This window comes from Alexandromys fortis, unplaced genomic scaffold (assembly GCF_014885135.2).
Source record: "Alexandromys fortis isolate MF-2015 unplaced genomic scaffold, M_Fortis_MF-2015_v1.1 scaffold_7, whole genome shotgun sequence".
NCBI classification, from domain to species: Eukaryota; Metazoa; Chordata; class Mammalia; order Rodentia; family Cricetidae; genus Alexandromys; species Alexandromys fortis.
This window is the reverse complement of record NW_026067920.1, coordinates 3,068,265-3,087,373: the sequence shown is the minus strand read 5'-3', so window position 1 is coordinate 3,087,373 and position 19,109 is coordinate 3,068,265. Positions and strand designations below refer to the sequence as shown.

The 19,109-nt window shown below is 53.9% G+C and overlaps 1 protein-coding gene across 1 annotated transcript; it reads left to right on the top strand.

Moving 5' to 3' along the window:
* The first annotated feature begins 10,917 nt into the window (after positions 1-10,917).
* Hmx1 (H6 family homeobox 1) lies at positions 10,918-14,506 on the top strand. Its single transcript, XM_050141407.1, has 2 exons — positions 10,918-11,480; positions 13,672-14,506. Exons 1-2 carry the CDS (start codon positions 11,108-11,110, stop codon positions 14,295-14,297), a joined length of 999 nt encoding a protein of 332 aa, XP_049997364.1. The 5' UTR covers positions 10,918-11,107; the 3' UTR covers positions 14,298-14,506.
* The last annotated feature ends 4,603 nt before the right edge of the window (positions 14,507-19,109 follow it).

The window sequence follows — 19,109 nt, the reverse complement described above, 5'->3', positions numbered from 1 at the left end:
CCGGTCCCAGTTCTCTCCCACAGCCAGGCTGGGGACTTTGAAAACATTGCTGTCAAGCAGTTCCAGGAACCCTATTGCTCAGGCCAGGTAACACTGCAAACCTGGAGCTTGTAGGAAGTGAAGGGGTAGGAGCAGAATGCTGGGGTCTCTGAGAGGGGTCCAGCCATCCTTCTTCTCCCTCTGCCTCTGTGATAGCACCTCTTTCTGTAGCAGTACAGGGCAAGGATCCCCCATTTTCAGGCATCAGTGGAGCAGTGGCTGGGGAAGATGCTTGTCCTACAGCCCAGGGCCAGCCTGGAGCGGTCAGTTCCTTGTTCCAGTGCAGGAGCAGCCTTCTCTCCTGCCCCAGGAGGGTCCAGCTTCTAATTGCTCCCCCTAAGGTTAAAAAAGGGTGGGGCCTCCCCATTAAGAAACACCATCACGGAGTCCACCATGGCAATGTAGTCTTTGGGTGGATACAGGGACCTGAGCTGCAAGAGGAGAGTGTCCACCTGTGAGCATGGACCACCTTGGTCCTGTTAGGGTCTGGACAAAGGCCAGGGCTTAGGCATGGAGTTCATATTGCCACTCCTGACTGAGATGTGACAATGAGCAGGGCCATCCCCAAAGACTTCCTGAAGTCTTCCCTCCCATCTACAGGGAGGCAGAAGGAGTCCTCTCTATCCCACATAGACAGACATGCATCTTTCCCGCCCGGGACACTGATTTGAAAAAAAAAAAAAGATGCCCAATGCTCAGAATCTTGATCAAATCTCCTAACTTGGCATTATACCCAAGTTGAATTCAGTCAAGGCATCCGATGTTAAATCCCTATGTGAGCCTTTGTAGTTTAGGACTGGTTCTTCACATCCGTCTTCTGCCCCACAAGGGTGCTGCTGACCACCTCTCGGGTGACCCAGCATGCCTTTTCTGCAGGGAGATTACGTAGGGCAAAGTCTGAGATTCCAAACAGCCTTCAACCCTGCCTGATCAGCTGTCATTGTGTTCAGTGTGGGGTCCCCAAGCTGGTGCTCTGGGGTCCAGCAAGCCACTCCTGGCAAGTCCAGTCCTCCAGTCTTGATGTTGGTTTCCTGTTTTAGGGACATTAGACTACAAAGTGAGCAACCTAATTTCTACCTTAATGTCTCCAAGAGCTAGGGGCAGTGTTTCTCAACCTGTGGGTCACGACTCCGCAGTGGCCACATATCAGATACCTGTATACTGGATATTTATATTACAATCCATAACAGTAGCAAAATAACATTTATGAGGTGCTAATGAGATAACTTTTTGGTTGGGGTCACCACAACATGAGGAACTGTATTAAAGGGCCATGGCCTTAGGAAGGTTGAAAACTGCTGAGCTAGAGACTGCTCCCTGCTGGCATCTTTCCCTAATTGCAGACCAACAAACTGGATAAGTTTGCTTCCTGAAGCAAGCCTCTGACTGGTGTACTTAAAAGCAAGCGTAAGTGGCGATAAGAATTACCTTGGTGGATAGCAAAGGGGCACCTTAGCTCACAGGGGCCTGGGACCCTCCATCCTCTTGCTGTGCAAAATCATCATGTGTTAGCTGCAAGGAGTCTTCGGGACTGAGTCCTTTTAATCCCCTCACTTCTCCAAAGAGTGACCATTCCTGTGTACTTTGGATATGGTGTGTGGTTAACTATCCACGTGGACTCCTGGGTCCTGTGAAGGACCAGAGCAGTAGCAGCTGGTGACAAGTGACAGGGCAGAAGTGGCATGGCCTGAATCTGCACTCCACAGGAGGAAGATGAAGGTTCTCCTGGGGTGTGGTAGGAAATCCAGTCAGGACAGCTTCTGCTCTCTCTCCACTGCCCAGTCTTCTGTCTACCTGGGATGCTAGCGCCTGCCTTGGGCTCCACATCCTAGCACCTCAGGCTGTGCTGTAAAACCCCTAGTCCAATAAGGACTGCGGGAATGTGGAGTTTCTGAATCTCACTTTGGCCCCCCGCCAAGGAAGATCCCAAGTCTCTACACATTAGAGACTCTTTAAGATGTCTTGTGTATGGTTCTATACATGTCTAGAAAGGACCGTGGGATGCAAGGACATGCTTATTTCCATAGCTCTAACCAGCAGTTATCGGGTCAATTCCACAGGCTTCCTGCAGATGGCAACCGTGGGCTCTAGTTCCTGCTTTGGCCTCTCAAAGTCCTGGGGGTGTCTTGGGGGAGGATCAAATATTGAAGGCTTTCTCCACGGTGTAGAAGTGGGAGGGTTCCAGAGAAGGCTGACTCATGAATGAAGGAGTCTGTCCAGTGGTTTGTGTTTGGAAGGTTCTGACCCAAAAAGCTGTTTTGGGTTAGCAATCCTCCCCTGGTCCCAAGAGGGCAATGGTGGGTGATTAGGACACTCTTTGTGGACATGTTTATCCAAGAGTCATTAAAGCTGCCATCTGTCCCATCTCTATCTCAGCGCTGAGAGCCAGGCTCCATCCCAAACTGTCTGCTATGTTATTTCCCTTTGTTGCGGAGGAAGATACACCATCGCTCCCTGGAACGGTATTCACTAACACTTCGTGAGGTGCTGAGAATAGTTGGAATGCAAGCTAAAGCTCCATCAGTCACCGTGCACAGCAAACACGGTGACCCTCACTGGTTAGAGAGCCGACATTTGACACACTAAGAGAATCCCCCCTTCCTGTCCCTGCCAGGTCCTGAAATCACTTTGAAGGGGCTCTAATCAGTCTCCAAATGAGGCATGGTGCAATTGCCCTTACCTCAGGTAGCTTCGGGGGCTATGTTATGATTTTGACTCTTGGCCCCCAGCTGGTAGGTCTGGACATTGTGGGATGCCTGGACTCCAGACATCGCAGGGAACCTGGACTGTGGGGCTCTGAACTATGCATCATGGTGAATGATGCTATGGGAAGGTGCAGGAGCTCCAAGTGGAGCCTACTTGGAGAAGGCAGGTAGCTGGGGCTGTGTCCTTTTTTGTTTGTTTTTGTTTTTTATTGAGCTTCTGCCCTCTCCCATTATCCCCACACTCTCAATTTACTCAGGAGATCTTGTCTTTTTCTACTTCCCGTGTAGACTAGACCCATGTCTAGTCCTCTTTGTTGTCTACATTCTTTGGGACTGTGAATTGTAGGCTGGTTTTTTCTTTGCTTTATGTCTAAAAGCCACTTATGAGTGAGTACATATTATATTTGTCTTTCTGGGCCTGGTTACCTCACTCAGTATGATGTTTTCTAGATCCATCCATTTTCTGGGGCAGTGTCTTGCCTTGACCCCTTTCTGTCTCCATCTTTGCCTGTGGCTTGGCTGTCAGGAAGTGAGCTCATGCTCCACCTGGTCCACCGTGTCCTTTTGTGGTATGTTCTCTCTTACCACAGCTCAAACCCAACAGAGCCAGTAGATCATGAGCTGAAACCTTCAATCCCTGAGCCAGAATGAACCCTATCTCCCTCACCCTGAGCCTCTTGGGTATTTCATCATGGCACCGAAAGAAGGGACATACATGCTGGCTCAGAGGCTGTATTTTAAAAGAAGAGGTGCTTCAGGCTGGCTAGTTCCTAAGGAACTGAGATTTGCTTCCATAGCGCTGTAGACCTGGAACTGAAGACTGGGGTGCCAGCAGGTTCCTGGGCTGGTGCTGGCTGCCCTCTGCCTCTAGGACAGTGCCTTCTCAGTGACCTCACTTGGTGGAAGAGTGAAATGTGAATCCATTCTCTCAAGCAGTTTTATGAGGTGCTATGTGGTGATATTTTGTGCTTTAACAAATGAAGCTTGCCTGAAGATCAGAGTGCGGAGCGAGCCACACTAGTTAGTTAGCCATAGAGGCTGGGCAGTGCTGGCACACACCTTCAATCCCAGCAGTCGGTAACAAAAGGAAACCAGATCTCTGTGATTTCAAGGCCATCCTGGGCAACATGAGACTGAATCCGTCTGAAAGAGAAACAGAGCCAAGCAGTGGTGACTCACACCTTTAATCCCAGCAGTAGGGAGGTGGAGACAGGAGTGATGTGGCTAGGTGGAGAGAGGAACATAAGGCGGGAGAAGACAAGAGCTCAGGATTCAATCTGAGGTCTCTGTGGAGACAGGATACCCCATTTGGTCTGAGGATTTCATAGAGGTAAGAACTAGTGGCTGGCTGCTCTGCTTCTCTGATCTTTCAGCATTTACCCCATATCTGACTCCGGGTTTTTGTTATTAAGACCAACTAGAATTCCAGCAACAGTGCTAACATCATTCCTGAGGGCAGATGGATACATGAATGGATGGATGGATAGACGGAGCATAGATACATGATGGTTGATGTATGGCTACCTGGGAGAATGAATGCATGGTACATGTGCAGACGGTAGATGACTGGTCCATCATTGCATCCCTCTCATGGCCTTGTTGGACTCCGAGTACTCACCAGAAACTATTGAACTGTTAGAAATTGAGGGGAGGAGATTCTTCCAGACCAATCTCCCACCACCTTGGCCATCAGGAGGGAATAATAACTAAGTCTCCGGGTTCTCCCAAGATGGCAGGACTCTGTCAAGCCTACCCTGCTCAGATGCCACAGGCATCTTCTCCAGAACGGAGGGCAGAGCTGTTCACATCTGCAGGCTCCCCCACTGCTAATCCAGAAGGTTCCATCTCTTCAAGTCCTTAGAAAATTTTTCCTGCATCATGACCATCCAGCCCTTTGTTCCAACCTCAAGTCACTTCCAATCAGGGTCACAGGCAAGCCCGAGCTGGCTAATGATCCCCTGGGATTTTAATACCTCCGGCAGAAATCTGTGCTCCATTGTGGAAATCAAACCTGTTCCTATTTCGAGGTGCTCCTCACATTAAAACCAGACATCCCACCAGTGTTAAAGTGACCACAGCTGGGGAAGATAGGGATCCAGAGAGCTGGACTAGGCAGGCAGCATCAGGCAGGTTCCAGGAGAAAGGACCCCCCCCCCCTCGCAGCTACCAAGAATTCCCCCATCTGGCTGTCCATCATCCTTCTCAGATGATTTCTTCTTGCAGTCTTTTCTCACCCCCTGCACTCCACTCTCCTGAAGCCACCTCAGCCACCAGCCCTGGAAGCCTAAGGATCACCTGCAGCGGACTTGGGGAGATGTGTTTGGAGTCTCTGCTAATCAGTAGGCAGAGCTGGGACCTAAATTCATGCATTTCTCGCTCCTCCTAATAGAAAGTTCCATCTCCAGGGAAACAGCAGGGGAGCCCAGACTCTAACAGTAGGTCTCCCTCTGGCCTGCTACACCTGCCCCCCAGAAATAAATCAGGAAAGGAGGAGTTGGTTGGAGGTAAAATGAATGGCTCGGTGGAACAGCCAGGAGAGCCTGTGCTGAAGCAAATGGTATTCCGTCCACTTTTCTAGGCTGAAACAGTCACTGGTGTCCGATGTTCTCCTGCCCTAAAGGACAGAGCCCCAAGCCTGGGCAGAGTGAGCACAATTGAGACCCTCAGGGTCTATCTGCTCCTCTGGGGCAGACCTCATAAAGGTTCCTGAACGAAGGTGGGTCTCCGTGCTGCTGTGTTTTGACCATGGCTTTGTCCTGACCAGAGTCTCCACCCAGAGGACACGCTGACTTCTGCACTGTCTTCCCTAGATCAGGTAGGGCATCTACCTGTATGTTCCTGGAGTCCCGGCGGGCAGAAAGGCTTTTTTGCAGACCTGGGAAAGGTTCAAGCTACATATGTGCTTATATGTGTATGGAGGAGCCAAAGAAGAGAAATGGAGCTGCAGAGCTGATAGCATGCCCCAGCTGTAACTCCTCTCCAGGACCATAGTCTGCAGAGGACTAAGGCCACCAAGCTGCTAGCACTGCGGTGCAGCTGAGTACCCCAGGGCTGTGGGTTTTTCCGAGTTCCCTCCCCACTCACTTCCCCCAGCTCCTTATCCTGGCCCATCTCAGCTTCTACACCCCAGCGTCTCTTCTATTTTCTCTTCTTCCCCTCCTCTTCCCTCATCCTCTTCCTCTCTCTCCCCTTCCTCTTATCCCCTCCCCTTCCTTTTCCTCTAACCCCTCTCCATCCCCCCCTTCTCTTTTAACCTCCAAGTCCCTAACTGCAGAGAAAACCTCCTTCCTTTTTCCAATTCTAAAGGGAGACTTTCACAGGGTCATAAGTTAAATGCAGCCAAGGGCTCAGTTGGTGGAGGACCTGTGCCTAACACACAGGAAGGGAGTTTATTTCCTAGCACCATACTGGCACCAGCACTTGGGAAGCAGAGGTGGGGGGAGTGTCCGTCAGTTCAAGATCATCCTTTGCAACATAGTGAGTTTGGGGCTAGGCTGGGTTATGTGAGACTCATCTCAAAAAATCAAAAAGTAAGCCCTTTCCCCAGACTTTGCATCTAATTCTTAAAGAGATTTTTTAAAATATACAGGAAAGGTTTGTTCATAATGCGGACTACTCACAGACCTACTCGATGAATGGTGAGTGTCTTAAGTGTCCTTTGCACTTGAAGATGCTGAGGTTACCAGTGGCAACCCAGGACACTGGAGCCTGGTTTAAATCTGCCAACGCTGACGATGAGGCTGTATCCTGCTGGCTGTGATGTGGAAGAGGTTGTATGGCTGTCAAGGAGATCTGACTGCTGACCACCAGGAGCTGAGACAGTAGCAGCTGGAGAGATGACACAGCAGGACCACCTCTGCAAGTGTGTCTATAGCTAAAGCTGGCTAGGCCTGGGGAGTGAGTGTCAGCAGCCCACGAAGGGCTACCGGCCTTCACTGCAAGTGCTAGGGACAGTAGGCAGCACCTCCTTTGGTCGCTTTGACTTTCAGATTACGCTTCCAGTTTTAATAGGTTTGTATCTCTAGTTTAACAACCCTCAGTGATTCCCCATTGCCTTCCAAATTAAGAACTACTACACCGTTTAGTTTACCTGGCCCGCAAAGGGCCCGCTGACCTTTCTTTCCTAGCAGCTCTCTTTGCAGGACCCACTCTAGCTAACCTAACTCATTCAGCCCCAGGCCTCACTTTCCTTTCGTCTGTGGCCAGAGAACTCTTATCTGGGTAACCAGGAAAGTGAGATGAGCCCTGTGCTGGGAAGGGGTGAGGCCTGGAAAGAACACAGCTGTCTGCAGTGGCTTTGAAGTGTTAGTTCTGTGCATCCGCATCTATAATAGCAGGGAGGGAGGTACCTGAGCTCCCCTCCTCCAGGCACATCCACTGCAGGGAAGGGAGTGACTGCTGCTTCAGGGTGAGTGCATCCCAACTACAGCGTTTCCCACCTGCCCCTCCACCGAAAGTGACCTGCTCCCCCTGAGCCCTCTTGGAACCCTTGGACCTATGCTCCCTCCACAGAGCAATGATCCCCAGGCTAGATTCTGCCTGGCACTCTGAGGTCCTGCAAGGATCCTTCCACCACCCCAGATACTGAGAGAAAATGTGTCTGCCTGGGTGGGGCTGCCTGTCCCTCTTGCTTGCACTTGCTTGTCCAACAACAGCCTACACCTCATGAATTGAAGACTAACCGCATATGAGCCAGTGAGTCCTGAGTGCTCTGGTGAATGTCTGTGCACTTGGGCCAGGCTTGAGAAACATGCTGCCAGGCTACAGTAACGGAACTTTGCCCACATAGTGGGCAAAAAACGAAATAGCAGGATAGGGTACAGCCCAGCATATGACTCCTTATCACTCCCAACCCCATAAAAGGAATAAAAGGGCCAGGTGTGTGGCTCGGTGGTAGAGGTGTGTGAGGCATACACACATCCTGAAAGGAGGGACTGGAAAACAAAACAAAACACCACATTGTTGGGGTCTGTGTGTAGACACATGGCAGTCAGTCCATTTTACCTACAGATTCCCCCATCCTCAACCAACCAAAGGCCAAAAATATTTTTTAACGGATTTTATTCCTAGAATCACAAAAAAATAATAATTCGAAGGCAAACTTGCATCTTTCCTGTGTCAGGCACAGAGTCTTTTTTATCATGATCCCCTAAATGCCGCAGAACGGTGATTCCACAGCACCGGCATCTCCCTCGATCTCTCAGCCATCTAGAGACACTTGAAGCACGTGGGAGGATGTGGGTACACATGCTACTGTATTTCTCTTTGGGAAGTAACCAGAGATGGCGGTGCAAGCTTGCAATGCCAACACTGGGGGTTGGGGTGGGGGAGGAGCATTACCTAGAACTCAGGTCAGTCTGAGCTAATTGGACACCTGTAGATTTTGACATCTGAAGGGGTCTTGGGTTCAATGCCCCAGGCTCTGAAAATAAGAAGCTGAGGAAATATACATGAAGTATTGGTTTTTGTCAATCAACACCCAAGAGCAGGCACCTGTGTTATGTAGGGGGCGGGGTGAGAAGAAATAAAGTTGGGTGAGGGAAGCAAAAATAAAGTAAAATTTTAGATTTAAAATGGGCATCTTGTAAACTTTTTCCAAATGACAAGTTTGTTGGCAGGAAATGGGCAGTGGCCCTGCAACTGGTTCCTCTGATCTTGGAGCTGCTCCCACAGATTTAGGGGGCATCTTTGGTGACAGCCTCTGAGCCAGGGAGGAATCCTGACAGATCCCAGCACGCAGAAGAAGTGAGGGGTGTAAAAAGGCACCAGGACAAACAAAGTGGACAGAGAAACCAAAGCCTGGGCAAACTGCTGAGTGTCTGAACAAGGATGGTGTGGCTTGGGGTGGGGACAGTCCTCAGGATCTGACCCTGGGAGGCAGTGCCAGTTAGGCCCATCTCTGGGCTCTCCTCCATGTAGACTGAGCTAGTGGGCCCCAGGACTTGGGCGTTCTTGACACGTACACCCTGGTTCCTGACACGTACACACCCTGTTCCTGGGTGGCAACCACCAGCCCACTTGCAGTCTGTAGGGTCCAGGCTCCAGCTGATATGGGTGCCAGGGGAGGTAGGTGCCCTTTCCCCGCTCCTGACCACTGTCTCTCACTGATCTAGGGTTGAGGAACCGATCTGATGCCTCCCCAGAGTGGTCGGTGGGTCAGCAGCATCGTGCTCGGATGCAGGCATTAAGCAAGGCAGGTCTCCACTCAAAGCCCACGAAGCTACAGTGACACTTCCCCATGGTTTACCAGCAAGGCGCCAGTCCAAGTGAGGGCCACATAACCCTAGAGCAGAGGGAATTACAACCCAGACTCTGAAGAAGTCTTGCCTGGCTCCCCCACTCAGACAGTGCGCAGAGAAATGGAAGCCACAACCCACCCAACAGGCTTGAGGTTTTGCAGGGAGGAAGGTCCTACTCATAGGGGAGCCTGAAACTTGCTTGGTTTTCCCCACAGCCATGTTTAGTAGGGCTCCCCTCTTGCCTCAGTTTCTACATCCGTTAAAAACAACTTTGATTGGCCCAGGATTTGTGCCTGACTCCTATAAACGAATTTGGGTGCTAATGTCTCCCCTTTTCCTTCTTCCCAGGTCGCTGAGTCTTTCTGAGCCCAGGCACCAAAAACGTCGCGCTTGGGGGACTTGGACTCTTCCTGGAGACTTGAGGATCAGAGTCCTCATCTATGAGATGTGGCTGCTTGCCTCAGATTTTTCCTGCCTTGCAGAATATGGCCCGAAATCGAGTCCCAGTGTGCACAAAGCCCACCGCCCGATCAGGTTTCCAGCCAGAGATTCTTCCCAAGAAGGCACACCCAGGCCGTGGGCAGCAGAGGCTACCATAGGGTGCAGACCCAAAGGTTCCACAGCCTGGTTGCTCATCCTGCCTCTCATTCTGGGCAAGCTCTGGACTCCAAGCCTGGAGAGCCACTTACCCTGGGACGGAGATGGGGCGGGGGCGGGGCCGGGGCCGGACAAGGGCTCTCTTTTCCATTAGTTTTCCTATTTGGAAAATAGGCGACGTTCCCTCTACCGCGCTTGTTTGGAAGATTAAGAAAAAGCAGAAGCTCCAGGCCTGCAATCTCCTTCCTGGAAAGTGGAACACATTTCGTTAGGCACTGGCTGTGGACCCGCACTAAGCGGCTGGATGCGCCTTTCCGTGATAACCTGCGTCCAGTGAAGCGCTGCCCTCAGTGACTGGGCTGTCCCCTGTTTGCGTCGAAAGTGGGTCACAGCTCCGCGGGCCTCAGCGAAGTCTGAGTTACCCTCTGTGGCCTCGCTGCTGAAGCAGGGCAAGTTAACTAACTCTGGGTAGGGCAAAAAACAGAGGCAGAAGGAGGCACTGTCCCACACGACCTCCAGACCCCCACAGTGGCTGGCCTGAAGCTCTCGCCGACCTGAAAGAGAGCGAACCGGGCGATTGGAGGTAACCGTCTGGCTCCCTGTCAGCGGGACACCCGGACACAGGGGGGGGGGGCGGACCCTTTGGGTTTCGATCTCTTTACACATCGAGACTGAGCCCCGAAAACAACAGCATTCCATCGCACCGCGATGGCACGGAAAATATGTCGCGTTTCTACAACCTTGCTTCGACAAAATTCCCTTTTTTAATTACACGCACGGGGTCTTTTAAAAAGTGAGGTTACAGTCCAATCGGCTATAGTTCTTACATGCGCGCGAATACATAGTCACCCCAACACAGGAACTCACGCATATACCGTGCGTTCTGCGGGTTCCAACACGCTCTCAGTGGGTGAGTCCTCGCTCTCCTCGGACACGATTGGCCAACCTGGACCTCACGGCGACCCTGTAGCCAATGGTCGTTCTCCCAGCCGAGGCCCCGCCCTTCTCCACCCCCTGGCGCCGGTGCGGGGGACCGCCGGAATGCATCACGCAGGGTCGTCCCCGCGCGACCACCGGACCCCCTGCCCAGGGTCGCGCCGCTGCCTGCGTGCAGGCTCCGGCCGGGCGGCGTCTCCGGCAGTGGCCTCTCTCAGGGACGTGGCGGTTTCTTGGGGGTTGAGCCTGCGGAGCCCGCGCCGCCCCGCCCCCGGCCCCGCCCCTCTCTGCCCCCCCCCCCGTGAGGCCGGCCGGGGCGGGGACCTGAACCGCTACGAGAAAGGCAAGCGAGGCGGCTGCGGGAACGCTGTCCGCACGCACCCGCTCCCGCCCAGCTCAGCGCGGCGCTGAAGCCCACGCCCGCCTCGTGGAACCCGACGCCGGCGCTCGGGGAAGCGGCTCTCCAGGGCCGGCCCGCGCTTGCGCTGGGCAGCCGCTCGCCACGATCTCAGCGAGACCGGGAAGCGGCTGCGCCCCGGCCACCGGGGACCCCACAGGATCCCACCGTTGCCCGACGGGCCCGCGGCCGCGATGCCGGATGAGCTGACCGAACCCGGGCGCGCCACGCCAGCCCGCGCCTCTTCCTTCCTCATCGAGAACCTGCTGGCAGCCGAGGCCAAGGGTGCGGGGCGTGCCGCCCAGGGCGATGGCGTCCGCGAGGAGGAGGAAGACGACGAGGACCCCGAGGACGAGGACCCAGAGCTGGCGCGGCAGCGACGGCTGCAGAGGCGGCGACAGCTACGCGCGGGCAGCGGGCCGGGCGGGGAGGCGAGGGCGCGGGCGCTGGGCCTCGGGCCCCGGCCACCTCCCGGGCCCGGGCCGCCCTTTGCGCTCGGCTGCGGAGGCACGACGCGGTGGTACCCACGGGCCCACGGCGGCTACGGAGGTGGCCTGAGTCCTGACAGTGAGTGAGGGTGCGGGAAGGAGTGGGCAATGCGCCGGGACCCTGCCGCCCCCCCCCCCCGCGCATTCTTTTGGGCTTGGTGAGACGGTAGTCTTCTGTGTACCGGGGTATGAGAACCCCTTGGAACGCCAGCTTGAGCAGTTTTTAGACTACGGATGGCGGTTCACGCTTGTAGGTACTAAGGCCCGGATTGGGGCTGGAGGAAGCGAAATTGCGGACAGGAGAGAGGAGAGTGAAACAGGCCGCGGGAAGACAGGAGAGGGAAAGGGAGAGTCAGTGAAGATGAAAGGAAAATGAGGGGAGACCGTGGGGTCAAGCACTAAAAAGGGATGCTGAGCAGAGGATCCTCAGTTATGGGGTTTGGATGGGAGGCCTTCTTCCACAGTAACTGTGGCCCCCAAAGTGTCATGTGCTCTACCGACTGCAGTTAGAGCCCGGCTGTTTGGGCCTGGGCCTCCTTTTGGGTCTTCCCGAGCCCGGGGCTGAGACCGGTGGGAGTGCACTCCGAAGGGTCCTTTCCACCCCTCTCTTCATTTATTGCCCCTCCCCCTCCTTGGCCTTTGTTTCCTGTGGAGGGCTCAGAGAATGGGGGTTGGGGGCTCTTCAGCCCCAGAACCCACTTACCCATCTGGCCTGGACATCCTGATTCTGCTTCTGTCTCCAGAGGGTCCTTACCTCTCTTAGGACCTTCCCCGGAGAAAGACTAGGAAAGATATTTCAACCTCTCCGACCCCAGCCCTCTTTGCCAGCCTCCTTCCAAAAACACATGTGGCTAAAGACTGCCCATTGACGTTCTGGGAGCCACCTGTGTGTAGGTCCAGGAGCTCCGAAGTAGGAAGTGGCCTGCAACCACTCTCTTCCGTTAGATACCCACCACCTTCCTGGTGTGGAGTGGATGGCCGGTCTCCCATCCCAGGTCTGGGTGCCTTCTTTACATAAACCTAAGCAGGGCCCCATAGTAGGACTGAGATCCAATGAGGAGACTTGCGGGATGCATTTTCTTCCACGTTTGTGTGAGGCTGTCCTCACCTGCAGCCCAGTGGTCAGCCCCCACGCAGGTGGCTCCTCCTCATTTCGCACCATGCGGGTTAGGGTTCCCTATTCCTGTCAGAGCAGGGGAGTCGGATGAGCACTTCATCGCAATCCACGGACCTCTTTGAGTGCAGGGGCTTAGGGTGTTTTGTGCCAATGGGGGAGCCCGAGTTCTGGCTGCATATGTAACCATCCTGCTATGTGACTTTGTAGTGGGCACCGAGAGAGCACTGAACACGGGGGCTGGGCAGGGGCACAAGCATGCTTCCAAGGACACCAGGCAGAGTTTAGCCAGACATACAAGCCCACCGCTGAGGTATAACCTAGGTCAAAACCCACCTTGACCTTGACCTGTCAGAATAACAGGCTGGCCTGAGTTAGTTCCGAGAGCCCAGAGGTCTAGAGGAGCTCCAGGGACTCGTGTAAACTGCTGTAATCTGGTGACATCTCTTGTCATCCAGAGCTTGGTACTTGGAACATGATTCCAGAGGGTCTCTGTGAACAGGAGCCCCCAGGGAACGGGTAGATGTTTGATGCAGGGTAGGGATATTGTGGTCCGCAGAACAGCCTTCCTCCATGCTCCCTTGGAGTAGGTTCGCTTTTGCAGAGGGTCTGCCTCTGAGGGTGTCTGAGTCAGGGTTGTGCCAATGTCACCCCAGCAGAGTTTGGGGGGGTGTGTGCATTCATTTTCCTAAGAGCTGTTTCCCTGGTGTCTGCCCCCTTGAGTGATGGGGAGGCCTTGGTCCATAGCTGCCGGCTAGTATATCAGTTTCTGTGTGTACATAAATCTGAAGGACATCGGGTCTTTTTGTCCCGAGCCTCTACGATTGTGTGAGGCCTGGGATACAGCTGAGACATGAGCAAGTGGTCAGCTTGCCTTTTGAATTAGCCTTTTTCTTTCTTTCTCATTCTGTCCTCCTCTGGGCATATGTTGCCACGTGTTTACCTGTGGCCCTGGTCTTGGGCTTCACCTTATGCCTTTTCCTCTGCCAGTCCCCCAACTCACAAGTGTAAGGCGCCCCAACCCTTGCTCAGGGAATATTTCCCAGCTTTTGGCATTTGGCTGTGGAGGATTTGAAAGAGGGAGGAAGTCAATCTCAGTGACTCCTTCTAGGGCAGACACTTAGAACCTACCACTATTCCCCTTTCTCCCCTGCAGCAAGCGACCGGGACTCTCCGGAGGCCTGCGAGGAGATGGGTCGCGCAGAGAGTTCATGGCCGCGGTGTCCCGGGCCGGGAGCCTTGCCGCGGGAGGCGACGACGCAGGGCCCAGCGGCCGGCGGGGAGGAGGCGGCGGAGCTGGCAGAGGCCCCTGCGGCAGCGGCGACTGCCGCAGGGGAGGCGCGCGGTGGCCGCAAGAAGAAGACGCGCACGGTTTTCTCGCGCAGTCAGGTCTTCCAACTCGAGTCCACCTTCGACCTGAAGCGCTACCTGAGCAGCGCGGAGCGGGCAGGCCTCGCCGCCTCGCTGCAGCTCACCGAGACGCAGGTCAAGATCTGGTTCCAGAACCGTCGCAACAAGTGGAAGCGGCAGCTGGCGGCGGAGCTGGAGGCGGCCAGCCTGTCCCCTCCGAGCGCGCAGCGTCTGGTCCGCGTGCCGGTGCTCTACCACGAGAGTCCCTCGGCCGCCACGGGGCCCGCGCTACCCTTCCCGCTGGCACCGCCCGCACCCGCTCCGCCACCGCCGCTGCTCGGTTTCTCGGGCGCGCTGGCTTACCCGCTGGCCGCCTTCCCCGCTGCTGCCTCGGTGCCCTTCCTGCGCGCGCAGATGCCGGGGCTGGTGTGAGCCCGCGCCCTCAGTGCAGGCGCACCTCGCAGTACCTTGGGCTGCCATATCTGTGGGCAGCCGCTCCAGAGTGTACCAGACGGCGGCAGCGGGAGACTCGCAGCCAGCTACAGGGCTGGAGCCCGGCTCAGAGGCAAGCGGCAATGCGACAGTTCTCGCCGGCACTGAGTGCTGAGCAGATGCGGGCAAACGGACACTTGGAACGGGCTGGCCAAGGAACCGCATGGTGACTGTCCCCGAGGCACCCTGCCCCTAACTAAAAATGGCCCCTTCTCGGGACCTCACAGGAACTTAGACAGCAGGGTCCTCCTCGAGGGGGACAGTGCAGAGAGCCGCGGGCCTTGGGACATCTCATCTTGGGCCTCTCTTCCGAAGAGGGCCTCTCTGGGCGGCTTTGGTTCTCTTGGTTTGGCGAAGACTTTTTTTTTTTTTCTGTGATGACTTTACTTCTTTGCATATGGAATAAAAAGGGACGTTTTCTGGATGGACTCGCTGCTGTGTGGTCGCTGGGCAGAGACTCTTCTGGTAGCAGGCCTGAGTGAGTGGGTGCTTCCCTCCAAAGTTCGCCAGGGACTTGGGAAGGCTGTCCTGGGGTAGGTGGGTGGGGCAGGCTGGAGCCACACTCCCGGATCTATGGTCCTCAGTTTTACTCTCCTGACTGGGAGGCCCGCTAGACCTCCGTGGAAGGCCTAAAGGTTCAAGAGTGAGGAGTAGTGATGTAAAGATGGCAGTGTGTTCTAGAGTTCTGGGGACTGAAACCAAAAGGCACAGGCAGATGAAGGTAGAACTCTCTCTGACTACCGATTAGTCACCAGCGCTCATGAGGCTGTGTCACTGCCCTTACCCGCTCTTGCGGTAGACAGCAGGTTCTGTATAGAAATTCTTTGAACCAAAACAAAGTTCTGGTTCTTCCAGTAAGGCCGCTGAGGTGCTTTCTCCTGCCTCCTCTGGTCCATCTATATCCTCGGGCAGTCAGGTCATCTGTCTTCATTGTCCCCAAGCTGACTGCCCCTACCTACAGGTGGGCCCTGCTGTGTGAAGAGGGGTACTTTTTTTCGTGTGCTTTTGAGCCTAACTGGGAGAGGGCTTTCCAAGTTTGAAGGGGTCACTTCACTCTCGGTTTTAGTAGGGGACCCTGGACCTGTCTTCATCCCTGCTTCACCTGAAAGTAGACGTCCCACAGTTGAGATGAGTAGCCTGGGGTGACCACGGTGGTGCCAGACAGCCTAGGAGAAGGCGCCAGAGGCCTGGGGGGGTCGCTCCGTGTGTGTGTGTGTGTGTGTGTGTGTGTGTGTGTGTGTATGTTTTCTCACTCCCACCCAAGTACAAAGAGCTGGTTTCCATTCTTGAGACCTGGTGGTAGTGCTCCATGGAGCATCTCCCTTCTCTCCCTCCTCTTCTGCACTCAGTTCTCATGCCCTGAGGATATGGATGTTTTGAGACTCAAGTGGAAGGTGTGTTGTTCCTTGACCAGCAGTCCCATCTCTAGGCCAGTCTTCCCCATCAGTTGGTCCTTCAGGGTTCTGAGCCTGGGCCCTCTCTCTGCCCCTGAGTACCCCGAACTGCTTTGCCATGAGCAAAGACAGCTTTGTCTGGGAGAGACTATAATATACATCAATGAACTTGGAGTTTTCAAAGGCTTTGGACCGTGGTCAAACAGGGTACAGGCTGTCCGCAAACAAAACAAGCAGGGCCACCTCTTTCTCTTTGCTCTCACTTCTCCACTGTGCCTTCATCAGACTTCGGTGTCCAGTTCATCAGACGTCTGATGCTGTTATGTTGCTCTCAGGACAATCTCTGCCTACCCTGGAAAGCCAGGGGCACTTTGCAGACCCTAGCACAGCCCAGGTTCCTGCAGCAGCAATGGCCTCTTTGACGCTTGTCCTGTCTATACAATGGGTCTTCCCTTGGCACCCCTCTATCCTACACATCCTACATGCTGTGCTCTGGGTGGGAATCCTAGCCTCACTGTCAAGGTGTCAGGGGGCTCAGGTCACTGGACAATCCTTGTGAGACCATGTTATTCCAGTTACTATCTGGTGCCTTGGGCTGAGGTTGCATGCTGATTATAGAGTGTCTCTGAGTCCCCCAGCAGCAAATGTGTCCTCATCAGAATTCCTTACCCAGCCACAGTGAAATGCCCTAGGTGAGTCACCTGCCACATGTGTCCACAAGGGACAGGATCCTATGGGCACCTGCAATGGAACCTCACTACAACCACTAGGGAAGGAGCTGAGCCAGCTGTGTCAAGCAGTATCTATGATGCTGGAGAACTATATTTTATGAACTATATATTTTTGGGCAGGAGAGCTGTCCACCTCCCTAACACTCCTCCCCCTCCCAACCCCGCCAGCCCTCTAGGGAAGTCTTGGAGTCCCTCAGCAAGGAAGTGGTGTCTCCTGGACCTAGGAACAGGACCTGGTGATTGATGCACAGGGCAGTTCCTCAACTGGTTCAGTTTACCAGCTTCAGGCAAACTCATCATATCCCATAAGTGTCCACCAGGTTCTGGGATACAGGGTAAAAAGGCAGCCCTAAACAGAAAGAACTGATTCAAATGTAACACACAACATTCCAGCCCTGGACGTTCAGGGCGTAGAACATGCCAGGACTAGCTGGGAGCCTTAGTGAGTCCTGATCCTGGTGTTGATTGCAGGCACACCTCATTGCTGGCCAAAGATGAATGGGTTTGATCTGTCTCTGCCAGGTGAGCCTCCTCACTGGCTCCCTGTCCAGCCTCACTCACTGCTAAGTGAGGTCTAGCTGCAACCGCCCTAAAATACGGGGTCTCCTGACTCATGGGAGTCAAATAGTGTCCCTTAATACAAAAGCTGAGAGTGGACCCTCTCCTTCTGGCAAGAGGCATCCCATTGGCAAGCCTCTTTTCGAGGCCTCAGTTTCCCGACGTCCTAAGCCATTTGGCATATAACTCATACCCTCTCTTGTATTCTTTTTGTGAAAACAACCGTGCCCATTCTCAGACAGGGCATGCACATTTACCAGTCAGTCAGGAATATTCCTAGTTCAACTGAGTTTCTACCAGGAGTCTGGAAGCAGCCCTAGGCTATCCCATCTCTAGATACTGGGTGGGGTGAAGGAGTGGGGTAGTGTAGCTCAGAGAGCAAAGACACCCAAGGAAGACTCCTTCCTACCTCATCCCAGGTCAAGGCAAACAGTAGGCACTGGAGAAATCAATGGCCTTCCTGCAAAATGAACCCCTATCCTACCAGCTGCAGGGAAAACTGCAATACAGACACACACACACACACACACACACACACACACACACATACACACACACACACAAATCTGGCTGTTTAGGAGGAAGCTCCCCAGAGCTTGGGCTCTGCCCTCACGGAGAGAACAGCCCAGCTGGGTTGAGACCCTGGGGCTGGGCACTGGCCAGATGAGCTTACGGGAGCCTTCTCTCTCATTCCTAAGGGCCCTTCTGCCCCACCTAGGAACAAGGTAGGAAATGAACACAGTACTCCTTCGGAAGCCGATGGGAAGGCCAGGGACTAGCAAAGCTGAGGATTCTGTGGGCTCCACCAGTCAGGGAGAGCTGCTCCTGGAGGTTCCTCTGGACTGCCCAGAGCAGGATGGTGCTGCTGAACCCGGGAGGTGGGCGGGGGAGGGGGAGGATGACCCCTTTGCTTCGTTGAGCCCGCTCAGCAATCAGAGCTGACTTCACCAAAATGCTGTGAGGAAAGGACTTGGAGGAAATGAACTCCTCTAGTCAGCTAGGCTGGAGCCGCTTCCTGGGTGCCTGGTTGTCCTGGAAGGAAAGGAGAAATGGCTGGTCCCTTGGCAATGGACTGAGTCTGCAGACTGAACCCAGACTGAAGCGTGAGGGGAAACAGGGATGGGCGAACGGAAGAGCGTAGTCCTGCAGCAGCGGCTTTGGCTTGTTTTGTTGTGTTGTGTTTTCATTATTGTAAAGGTGTTAGTGCTTATTATTACCTGGACGGTTCAGTAAAACCAGAAGAGGAAAAAAACAAAAACAAAAAAATTGTGTGCCCTTGCACCATCAAAGCCAACTGAGAATTTATTGTGTATCGTGGGTGTTAAGCCAGACTGAGAATTTATTGGGATAGTCAGACTGTTACCGTAAACAAACAAAAAAGAAAAAGAAAAAAAACCTAAAGTGCATTTATGAATTTTCCAGCGAAACGATGTGTTGTTGGCTTGTCTAAAATATGCAGCAAAATTAAAAGGGAGGATGGAAGAGAAGATCTTAATCAGAAGGCTATACCTGCGGAAGGCCGAGCTTCTTGATTTTATATAAAAACAAATCGAAATAAGCCTGTTTAACGAGACCGTGGAAATTTGAGGACATGTGTTTCCGGGAGGCTGTCTCCCCTCTCCGCCAGAGGAGCGGCTGTACGCTCCAAGTTTATTTTCACCCCATCCGGATCTCACCTGGGCCCACTTAAAATTCCACTTTTTCAACTGTATTTCCTCCAAGTTTAGACAGAATCTGCCCCTTAAGACTCACACATTTAATTTTAAAACTATTTTGATCTCAAACTTTCCTCTTTTTTGACCAGCTTTCCAAGTTTTCACCCTCCTGGTCCGGGTGGCTGCTCTGGACTCCCCACCTGGAGTAAGGGCGCTTGCGATGCAGGAGGGGGGGAGAAGAGAGGGATTAAGGGTTGCAACCTGGGTGACCCTGCGACGCAGTTTGGGGTGGTGCTCAGCGGCGGCTTCTCTGATCTGGGACCCGGGCACTCTGATTCTGGTGCACAGTGGGTCTGTGGTGCAGAGTGCGGGAGCGAGGCTAGGAGCTCGCCCGCAACAGGAGAAGGGAGGGAG

Bases quoted from the DNA above. Each gene is read 5' to 3' on its own strand.
- Hmx1 (XM_050141407.1), top strand. From the start codon at position 11,108: ATGCCGGATGAGCTGACCGAACCCGGGCGCGCCACGCCAGCCCGCGCC. The intron at 11,481-13,671 runs GTGAGTGAGGGT...TCTCCCCTGCAG, and splicing joins AGGTGGCCTGAGTCCTGACA to CAAGCGACCGGGACTCTCCG.